This window comes from Prionailurus bengalensis, chromosome X (genome assembly GCF_016509475.1).
Source record: "Prionailurus bengalensis isolate Pbe53 chromosome X, Fcat_Pben_1.1_paternal_pri, whole genome shotgun sequence".
In the NCBI taxonomy this organism is placed as follows: Eukaryota; Metazoa; Chordata; class Mammalia; order Carnivora; family Felidae; genus Prionailurus; species Prionailurus bengalensis.
Genome location: NC_057361.1, coordinates 50,688,104 through 50,700,241, shown reverse-complemented (window position 1 = coordinate 50,700,241; position 12,138 = coordinate 50,688,104). Strand labels below are relative to the sequence as shown.

At 36.5% G+C, this 12,138-nt stretch overlaps 1 protein-coding gene across 1 annotated transcript; it reads left to right on the top strand.

Moving 5' to 3' along the window:
• The first annotated feature begins 5,932 nt into the window (after nucleotides 1-5,932).
• Nucleotides 5,933-9,901, top strand: SPIN4 (spindlin family member 4). The gene has a single exon (XM_043570196.1). The coding sequence runs from the start codon at nucleotides 6,605-6,607 to the stop codon at nucleotides 7,352-7,354; it is 750 nt and encodes a 249-aa protein (XP_043426131.1). The 5' UTR covers nucleotides 5,933-6,604; the 3' UTR covers nucleotides 7,355-9,901.
• The last annotated feature ends 2,237 nt before the right edge of the window (nucleotides 9,902-12,138 follow it).

Here is a 12,138-nt window from a genome sequence, read left to right as displayed (position 1 = left end):
ATACAAAAATACTGATTCAAAGGGATACATGCACCCCGATGGTTACAGCAGCATTATCAACAATAGTCAGATTATGGAAAGAGCCCAAATGTCCATCGACTGATGAATGGATAAAGATGTGGCATACATATATACAGTGTAATATTAATCAGCCATCAAAAAGAATGAAATCTTGCCACTTGCCACAATGTGGATGGAGCTAGAGAGTATCATGTCAAGTGTTATAAACCAGTCAGAAGATAAATACCATATGATTTCACTTATATATGGAATTTTGAGAAACAAAACAATAGAACATATTGGGGAAAAAAGAGGAAAACCAAGAAACAGACTCTTGACTCTAGAGAACATATTGATGGTTACCAGAGGGAAAATAGTTGGGGGGATGGGTAAAATAGGTGACAGGAATTAAGGAGTGCTTTGTTGTGATGAGTACCAGGTGTTGTATGTATGTGTTGAATCACTAAATTCTACACTTGAAACTAATATTACACTGCATGTTAACTAAGCAGAATTTAAGTAAAAACTTCAAAAGTGAAGAATATATAAAGATGAACACCCAAAAAATAAATAATCCCACTAAAAAATGGGCAGAAGCCTTGAGCAGACATTTTTCCAAAGGATATATTCAGATGGCAAAAAACACATGAAAAGATGCTCAATATCACTCATCGTCAGGGAAATGCAAATCAAAAGTATAGTTAGATACCACCTCACACTGTCTGCAGGACCAAAATTATACATAAGAAACAATAAGTGGACAATTGAGACAAAGGAACCTATTTGTACTGTGGGTGGGAATACAAACTGGTGTAGCCACTGTGACAAAAGTGGAGGTTCCTCAAATGTTAAAATAAAATACCCTATAATCCAGTAATATCACTAATGGGATTTACCTCAAAATTACAAAAACACTAATTCAAGGAAACACATGCATCCCTATATTTACAGAAGCATTATTTACAATATCCTAATTATGGAAGCACCCAAATGTCCATTGATAGATGAATGGATAAATAAGATGTGGTATTTATATAGAATGGAATATTATATAGCTATATACAAGAAACCTTGCTGTTTACAATGACATAGATGGAGCTACAGTATAATGCTAAGGGAAATAATTCAGTCAGAGAAAGAAATACCATATGATTTCACTCATATGTGGAATTCATGAAACAAAACAAATGATCAAAGGAGAGAGAGAGAGAGATGGCAAAAGAGAGAGAGAGAGAGAGAGAGAGAGAGAGAGAGAGAGAGAGATGGTGAAAGAGAGAAAGAGAAGCCAAGAAACAGACTCTTAATTATGGAGAACAAATTGATGGTTACCATAGGGGATGTGGGCAGGGGATGCATGAAATAGTTGATGGGGATTAAGGAGTGCACCTGCGATGACTATTTTGTGATGTGTGGAATCGTTGAATCACTATATTGTACACCTGAAACTGATATAACAGTGTTTATTAACTGTACTGAAAACATTTTTTAAAAAATTGATCCAATCCATGGAGATTTTTATGTTCATTATTTTATTATCTATTCTAAAATTTCTGTTTGGTTCTTTTTTTTATACTTTCCATTTATTTGCTGAGGTTTTCTCTTTTGCCATTTGTTTCAAGATAAATTATAATTGCTTATTAAAGTATTTTTAAAGTATTTTAAAATAGCTGCTTTAAAATCTGTTTCAGGGCACCTGGGTGGCTGGGTTGGTTAAGCCCCTGACTCTTGATTTCAGCTCAGGTCATGAAAGCCCTGAGTCGGGCTCTGTGTTGATGGTGCAAAGCCTGCTTGGGATTTTTTCTCTCTTCCTCTCTCTCTGCCCTGCTCACAATCTCTCTCTCACTCTGTCAAAACAAATAAACTTAAGAAAAATAAAAATCTGTTTCAGAATATTTCAATGTTTGCTTTATCTCAGTTTTGACCTCTATTAATTGTCTTCTGTCATTCAAGTTGTGATTTCCCTTGATATTTGCATGATTTGTTATTTTCATTGCATTCTTGTCATTTTTGATATTATAATAGGCTCTATAGTCTATCTAAACTTTGTTTTTTATCACAGAGTCTTCCTTTTGTGATGTAGCTGGACGGTCCCATGGGTATACATGTCAACTTCTATTGGGATCTCCTGACACCCCCTTTGCAAAAGTCGAGTAATGACTCACACTGCCTCATTGCACATGTGTTAGATGGATTGAAGTTTAGCTCCTTGTCATATCTGCCAATACATTCACGGTGAAGTTGGGTACTGACTCATACCATCTCACTACCTCCATGTGGATGTGGATGCTATATGACCAGTGGACCTCACTAACACCAAGGTGTAGGAAAAGATGAGTACTATCTAGTTCCATCTTGTTCTCTTCATTCAATCTGATTGATGGTGGATAAGGATGCAATTTCAGCTCCTCATTGGCTTTCACTTAAACAAAGAGTGTAGGGAACTGGAGGGGTGACTAGCCCTGCCTTGTCCTGTATTATTCATAGTCCCATTATGGTTGTGTTGATATGGGGGCAGGGTGAGAAGAAGCTATAGAATAGAGGTCACTAACACTATACCTTATACCACCAGATGACTAAGGAAGAATAACATATCATTAAATCTCACTGACACTACACTGACAAGGAAATGAGAATGCCACATCACTTGCTTCTGCTGAGTGGGAATAGAAGATCAGTTATGTGCTCAGCATCACTTATATTAACTACTCTGATTGGGAAAACTGCCTTCTTAGGGAATCATTGCCTGCTTTTGCCAGATAGGTCATGGAAAATCATCTCTCTAGTTAGTTTTGCCAACAGTACGTTATCAGAGGAATTAGAATATAATCTGCTTCCATACATCAGTGGATAGAAGATCAATTTCCTGCAGTGGATGGAAGATAAATGTCTTGCATTTGAAGCTGTTAACTAACCTTGTTTCCCACCACAAACCACATCCCCTGTTTCTTAATCTGGCATACTCTGTGCTCCAGCCACCAGATTCTGGCCAGTTTTGCACATATTCTATGACCACGCATCCCTATGTGCCTTTCCTTCATCTATTTTCTGTTTAGATTGAAAATGCCTCAATATTCTACCACTTTCTGAATGTCTTCCTTTTGTTTTCTTACCCTTACAAGTTATCTTTTCCAATATCCCCAGCCATAACAATTCATTACCTCCTTTGGGTCCCTGGTGATTAATTAGTACCTGTCATAGTATGCATTATAATCCATCTTATACAAGGGAATTAGTAGCATTTATGTCTATCTCCACCACCCATCTAATTATAAATTATCACTGTATCTCCAAAATTTATTTTCAATAATGTTTCATTTATACAGCATTTGGGCTTCCAGAAAATTACAGCATTTAAAAAAATTTTTTTTCAACGTTTATTTTTGGGACAGAGAGAGACAGAGCATGAACGGGCAAGGGGCAGAGAGAGAGGGAGACACAGAATCGGAAACAGGCTCCAGGCTCTGAGCCATCAGCCCAGAGCCTGACGCGGGGCTCGAACTCACAGACCTGCAAGATCGTGACCTGGCTGAAGTCGGACGCTTAACCGACTGCGCCACCCAGGCGCCCCGAAAATTACAGCATTTAAAAGATTGCTCTGAAACTGGCTATAAACGACAAAATCCTTCCACAGTCCCTTTTTGATTTACACTCAGGTCCTGAGCAAGAGGGCTTGAGTATAAAATAAAGCAAAGGTTTAGAGGTGGGGCATGAGCGAGGTGGTTTTACAGAAAAACCTGGTAAGAAACAAGACTTTCTAGGAGATGACTAATTAGGAGACCACAAGTACTTACATAAGTTGGTTCATGTGTTAATAAATTTACTTTTATTTATTTTATTTAATCTTTACAGCTACCCTTTGAAGTGGATGTTATTATTATCTACATATTGTAGGTTGATGGTGTTTTCCTAATCATCTCCGGAGTTCTGGACACATTCACAGGGTCAGTGTTCTGGGGGTTTTGAAGGGATACACAAAGCCACTGTGAGAGATTTTGAGTCTCTAGGATTTTAGTCTGTAGAGGCTTATGTAAGAGTATTTGTTTCATTTGGGAAGATTTCTTTGGATTGGAGTAGGGCAGCTAAAACCACTTATTTATTTATTAACAAATATTGAGTACCTAGTATGTGTAAGACACTTGAGATGCAAGATAAAAGTTCTTTCTTGAATGGTTTTGTAGTTATATATTATATCATAGTGTGGTAAGGTCCACTGAATACCATAATCTTAGGCAATAATTTAACACTAGAATCATAGTTTTAGAGAAGAAAGGATATTAGAAATTGTCTTCTCAGGCTTCTCTGTGGTGTTGTGAAGGATAATTCCATTTAAGTATATACCCAAACGGCCTGAATGAACTGTTTGCCCTCCACTTGTTTGCCCTGTGGGTGGTCTTCTCTTCCCTGTGAACTGATCTTTTAAGCAAAAAAGATCTTATCACATCTTGGTGTGGAGAATTACCTGGGGCACATTATTTGTGGAACATAATGACATGACAATTAAACATGCCTTCTTTCTTTGTTGTGTATATGTCTGAATATGTACACACCATTATGTCATTCTACAGAGTTTAGAAGTACCTTTTAGTATATGTAGTTTTCTTGTTTCCTTGGAATTACTTTCTTATAATGTAGTATTGGAGAGTTATCCCATCTCCAAAATCTTTGGCCTGGGAAACACCGGGAATTTGGGGATCCACGATATTCTGCCCAATGAGCTACTAAAATGGTATGAGGGCTAGGTATTTCTGTCCCTACCTTGGAAGGTATGAAATGTGGAGGCAGCCAGTATTGTCTTGCATCTCTCTCCCCTGCTTTCCTACATTTCCAAATAAATTAGTAGCCTTTATTTTACCTGTGATGATTTGATGTATTCTCTTCTCACCCATGTAAGGTGAGGAATGATAATGAGGGAGCTAGATTTCCCTGTTTTCAATTGCCATTTTGTAAAACAGGATACAGGGCTAAAAGTTTTACAGACATTCACTTTTAATCCTCATAAGAGCCCTGTGACTTGACGAAGATGAAATTATGGACACTTTATTTTCTATATTCCAGATTTCCCATATGAGGATGCAGTTCTATAATCAGAAAAACAGCAAATACATACAACAACAATGCTTTCATTTCCCTCTCAACAAAATTATTTTCTCCACAATTTTACCTCATAGCCTGCTTTTTCACACATTGTTCTTATCTCATATGTGGATTTCCATGTCATTAAATATTCTTAGAAAATATGGTTTATACTAGCTCAATAAATCCATATATTAAGGTAAACTAGCTTTATTATCTATTTTGTCATAGGTCATTTAGCATAAATAATGAATCATCCGCACAAAAAAAATGGGACAATTTAAATCACATTTTCAGACTATTTAATAAGCTTGGAAAATGTTCTTGATGTAAATGGAAAAAAGTAAGCTGTAAAGGTATGAAATCTCCAAATCTTGTAAAATATAAGCATGGACTTAATGAGAAAGAAATCAGAACTAACATTTTGCTGAATGGCTAGATGGTAAGATTAAAGTTAGTTTTATCTTTTATTTCACTGAATTTCAGAAATTCTCCACAATGTCAATACATTTCTTTTACATTCAGGAAAGAAAAAAAAATATCATTTAAAAAGTAATTTACTGGGAGTGATCAGGTAGAAAATATAAAAGAAAGTTTGGATCAAGATGGTGGACTGTACACAAGTTTTTCCTTCACTGCTCTCATATTCCTTAAACTGAAAGAAAATAATTTGTATGTGTAAATTCGGTGTATGTGTGTATTAAATATTATTTTTTAAAGGCTTTGTGAGGAATTCCTGTAAGATAGGGAGCAGACTGAATGGCTGTGAAGAAGGCTGACAGGCGAAAAGCAGCCAGAAAGAAGGAGCAAGGGAGCCGGCCAGTCTGGCTCCGGTTTGAGGGAAGAGGTCCGGGAGCGCGTGAGGAAATGAAGGAGAGCCTGAGACTGTGTGGACTGAACGCGGGTGCGCGCACTGACCCACCCTGCTGCTACAGACCGAGCGGAAGGAGGAATGGCAGGGGGCGGGGCCGAAGCGCAGGCGGGCTCAGAGGGGTCGGATTCCTGAAGCCGCAAAAACCCCAGCGCCAGAGCTAGGCCAAGCAAAGCAGTGCTGCGAAGCAGAGGCCGCAGGGACTTGTCAAAGACCCACGGCTGCCTTCGCCTTTGCTGCTGCAGTCAACTCTCTTATTCCTTGCCTACCTTTCCCGTCGTCTCCTCAGTCACCGTTTCGCAGCGGCAACACCATCCATAACAGCTAAGTGGTCAATTCTGGGACTTGGGGTTGGGAATCAGGGCGGGTGCGAGGCGTGGGCAGTACAAGCCAGCCCGCCATCTCCTGCGGCAACCGCCACTGCTGCAGACACTTCTCCCGAGCGGGAAAGGAGAACACTGTCAAAAGGCTCACGCTGTATCAGTGTCCACCGTCAGAGTTAGAGCGTTTTTGTCAAGACTTGGCGAAAGCCTTTTGATTGGGGAAGGGAGGACGCACTGTGAGATCACGAAAACAGATATAATATTGAATAGTGTTGACTTTTGGTCCTCTTAATCGAACAAGTGTCAGCTTTGCTTAAGCCTCCTTAAACCCTGAGCCATGTCGCCCCCAACAGTGCCTCCGATGGGTGTAGATGGCGTGTCCGCATACCTGATGAAGAAAAGGCACACCCACAGGAAGCAGCGACGCAAGCCCACTTTCCTCACGCGTAGGAACATCGTAGGCTGCCGCATTCAACACGGTTGGAAGGAAGGCAACGAGCCGGTGGAGCAGTGGAAGGGCACAGTGCTCGAGCAGGTTTCTGTGAAGCCCACCCTCTACATCATCAAATATGATGGCAAAGATAGTGTATATGGACTAGAGCTGCACCGAGATAAGAGAGTTTTAGCGCTAGAAATCCTTCCTGAAAGAGTGCCAACTCCTCGCATTGATTCTCGTCTGGCAGATTTCCTGATTGGCAAAGCGGTGGGGCATGTGTTTGAGGGTGAGCACGGTACGAAAGATGAATGGAAAGGCATGGTCCTGGCGCGAGCTCCCGTGATGGACACTTGGTTTTACATCACCTACGAGAAAGATCCTGTCCTTTATATGTACACGCTGCTGGATGACTACAAAGATGGTGACCTGCGCATCATTCCAGATTCCAACTACTATTTCCCTACAGCAGAACGGGAGCCTGGAGAAGTGGTCGACAGCCTCGTGGGCAAGCAAGTGGAACATGCCAAAGATGATGGGTCCAAGAGAACCGGCATTTTTATCCATCAAGTGGTGGCCAAACCGTCTGTCTACTTCATCAAGTTTGATGATGATATTCACATTTATGTCTATGGCTTGGTGAAAACTCCCTAAATACATTGTGCTCTTTACAAAAGTCGTAGAACTATTAAATGTAAAACATGTCATGTTCTTGCAATTGTGAATTTTTGAGAAAAGTTTTGGTGTCAGAGATTCAGGAATTTATTACTTGTTACTGATTGTGCCTCCAAATCTTACATTGACTAGTTCCACAGTTTTGTCCCAAGTTTACATTGGTACTTTTGATATTGCCTTGTTCTGTAACTGAAGAGCTAAGTTGGGTGCTAATAGGAAATTGAAAAGTATTCATGACCATTGGAACAATGAAAAACTAAAGAAAAATTAATGGTGTAACTCCACACCAGGTGCTTTCCCCCATTTCCCTCATTTTATTATCTCCCCTCTTTCTTATTCCCAGGTAACAAATGTTAAGAACATGATGTATATCCTTCCATGTTTTCCCATCCACTTGCAGAAAGTTTGTTGTAGTCTTTTCTGTAAAAATGAAAAGCCTCCTCATTTCCCTGTAATTGTTTTTCACATTTGGAATATTCATCGTATCTTTTCTAATCAGTAGCTACGAATCTTTCTCTGTCCCCCTCTCCCTTTCCCCTCCTCTCCACTCCCTGTTCCCCTCTGCCTTTTTCTCTCTCTCCTTCCCTCTAGCAGTTGCATATACAGTATATTTATGTACCAAAAAAGTATTCAACCATTCTGTTATTGATAGTCACTTAAATTATTTCATTTCCTTTTCTCACCATGGCACTGCTGCCATACATTCTGGTGCTTTTATTTCTACTGGGTAGATTCCCAGAAATGGAATTGCTGATAAGAGATATATTTAATTTTAAGAGATATTACAAAATTACTATACAAAATGAAAGTGCTCATTCTCCAGTATCCTCTCCATCAAAATTTGCAAATGTAGAAGGTAAAAAATTACGTAGTATTTTTTTAATAGACATACTCGAGGAGGTGTTTTGTTTTGTTTTGTTGACTGTTTGAATTTTTTTCTTTTGTGATTTTCCAGTTCTTATCTTTTGTTTATCTATTGAATCTTTGATCTTTTTCTTATAAGTTTATAGGAATTCTTACTATATTTCTCTATGGTACATATTAATCATGTAGCCCATTTGTATTTTTTTTCCATTCTATCATTGATCTTGACTTTATTGATGTTATATTTTACTGTACAGTTGTTGCCGTTGTTTTTAATTTTTAGATAGACTAATATCTCCTTTTCAGCTTTTTGGCTTCTTATCTTTTTCAGATGAATGCCCCCACTCCAAATCATACATATATTCACCTACATTTTTTCTAATTTTTTTATTAATTTTATTAATTTTAGGTTTAACTAAAGCATCTGGAATTTATTTTGTATGTGGTATAAGATAAAGGTCCAACTATACATTTTCTTCACATTGGATTCCTGATTATACTATGATATTTATTAAATAAACTACTCATTTTTGAGTTTGTGAGCCAGTATCCTATTGTTTAACACTAGTGGCTTGACCATAAATTTTGAACTCTGGCAAAGCAAGTTACCTCTCATTATGGTTTTTTTTTTCTTTCCCTTTTTTTTTCTTTCATATAACTTGTTCTAGACATTAATTCTTTCTATGAAAATTAAATGCATTCTTTCAAAATTCTGATCTTAGAATTGTGTTACATTTCTGCATTTCTATTTAGAAGATTATTTTAATAATATTAATCCTTAACACTCAAGAGTTTGGGTACATAATTAAAATCTTTTGATTTTGTATTTGTAATGTTCTTCATATGGGTCTATTATATCTGATTAAACTTACTTCCAAGTATTTTTACAGATTTTGTCACATCTTGACATTTTGACTTGGGTATTTTTTCTTCCTCATTTGTAACTTCTTATTTTTGACAATACAAACTACAGATAACTTTTTTAAAAAATATTTTACCTTATATTTAATCAGCTTATTAAATCCTCTAAATTACACTTTTAAAAATATGAAATATTTTCAACCTTCTGTGTAACAATCATTTCACCTGCAAATACAGATGATTTTATTTATTCAAAATAATATTGAATAATGATTATGACAGATATGCATGTCTTGTGTAATTTTCATAGAATTGTCTTTACTATTCCCTATTAACATGACATTTATTGTTGGTTATTGGTAAATTGTCATTAACCACTAAAATGTTTAAGGAGTTTCTTTATTTCATTTTTTAATTCCTGTTTCATATTAAGGGGCTTACTAAAAAGTGGCCCCTGAAGTTTATTAAATATCTTTCAGCATCCACTGATAAAATCATATGATTGTTTTTTCCTTTAATTTGTTGATTTAATGAATTAGAGGAGTAAGTATTTGACGTTGAACCAAACTTGTGTTTCTGAAATAAATCCTACTTGGTCATGTTGTAATAATCATTTGACACATTGCTGGATTTTAGTTACGAAGTTTTTATTCAGAATTATTGCATTTACATTTCAAAGTGAAATTGCATTTTTTCTTTTTTACCCTGTCTTTATCAAGTTTTGTTTTTCAAATTGTGCTAACTTTAAAAATGAATTTGTGAGTCTTTTTTTGTGTTCTGAAATAAACAGCCTTAGAATTAGTTTTTCTTTTTATTTAAAAAAGTTTTTATTCAAATTCTAATTGTCCTTTGAAAGTTAGCTAGTACTAAACTGTAAAACAATTTAATTATGGTGCCACTTTTGAAGTTGATCCTTAATCAGCCTTCTTATCTCTCCAATGGTAATTGGCTTATTTAAACTTTCTATTAAAAAAAGAATGCATGGTTTCTATAAAATACAAAATTTAGAGTTTTCTTTATTATTCACCTTCTCGATTGTATTATTCAGATGCTTTATGTCCTTGCATATTGCATATACATATGCATATTTCCTAAATATGTTCAATTTTGAAAACATTATAATAAATCAGCTATAGTGGTGTTTTAAATTCTCTTTGTATTTTATTTATTTTGAAAAATTAAGACATAATATGGAGAGTATGTAAAATATAACATTTGTTTACTGTTGCCCCAAATCAACAATGTCCATATTAAATAATTAAAATATTAACAATTTAGTATACTTACTTTAGATATAGATTTATATTCTTTAAAAGTCAGAACATTACATATAATATATCCCTTTCCCAGAAAATTTCCTCACTCTGCTGAGGCAAACACTAACATGAATTTGGTGTGAATCTTGTCTGTCTTATATATTTACCTCAAATATAACCAGTCATAATTGATAATAGTATTGGTTTTTGTGCTTTTCTAAATTTTGACATGAATGGTAAACTTTAAATCATGTGGAATTTATTTTGTATTTTTATTGTAGAAATAATTTTTTTTTCTAATTGGAAGATTGATTGCAACAACAAAACAAGCAATAACACCAACCATAGAATACTTTGTTACTGCTCTAGGTATTTTTACCGCTTTTGACACTCAGGAATGCTTGACCTAGCTACAACACTAGCTATTGACTAAGAAAGACAAAATTTAAGTTCTCATGAAGACTGTATCTTGGCTATAACTGAGGCAGATATCCACCACCACCCATGACTTCAAGACCAGAACAAGACCTTACATTTTCCCATGATAATATTATGGGGTTACCCCACATTCTGACACTCAGAGAAAGGCTGGTGTTAATCTAGGCACTGTTTTAAGACTTTGGGACACAGCAGTGGACAAAAACAAAAGCCTTCTTTTCTTAACACATGATGGTTTTTTATCCTTTAAGTAGCCTTCAGTCCAATAACAAAGATATAAGGTAGGTATAAAATAATTAAAAATGTGATAAATGTGTAAATGTTTTGGTGATAACTAAAAGGTTAGAGGGATGCACATGTTAGGTGAAAATACAAATGTATACACTTTTTAGATATATAATAATAATGCTTCTTAGTCCCTGCTTTCTTGCTAAGCCTCAAGTCCTGAACCAAACATTATACTGTTTCATGATAGAGGCTCAGCCCTGGCCTAAGACCTGAGGATAGAACAGTGAAAAATCTATACAAAGTCTATGCTGTTTTAGAGCATATATCCTAGTGGCGGAAGGAAGAGCATCACCACCCACCCTTAGGCCATGTATTATTTTACAGTGATTTGGGGATATCCCAAAGCTTGTTCATCTTAGGAAGGATTCAGCATATTTCTGTTTTAGAGGTTGAGTATACAGCAGTGAGCAAAGTATGAAAGTATGTCTTAGTGGAAGGAAGATAGAAAAAAATCAATGTACTGTGTTTACCTACTATGCTTTTACCACCTAATTTTCTGTGTTCCTAGACTAGAATCAAGTTTTGGATTGTTCCATGGTAATATTATTGATATCACACTTGCTTACTTGGAGTCAGAGGGAGGCTCAGCCTTGACCAGGCAGTGAAGAAAACTGTCAGTCTCTTTCTCTTCCAACTTACATTCTGTTGGGTAGAGAGTCGCCCCTATTCTTTGGGCCACCAGTCTAGAATCAGGCCTTATATTGTTCCATGGTGATATTCGAAATCTCTCATATCTTGGTGCTAAATCAGAGGCAAGACTGGAAATGATTATGACACTGTTTTAGGAAGGGGAAAAAAGCAGGAACAAAGTCCTTGTTCCCATACCCCTTACAGTTTATACCATGCTGGGTGGACCCAAATTCTTACTTTTTTCTTCCTAACATACTTTATACATACATCAGGCCATGATGATTCTTTGAAAAAAAGTAAAGCAGGGTAAGTAGAGTCTTGGACATACCACCTTATTAGGTGAATAGAGAAGTTTTCTCAGAACAGATGACATTTCAGTAACACCTGAATAAAGTGAGGGTAAAAACCACAGGTGTTAATGCCTTG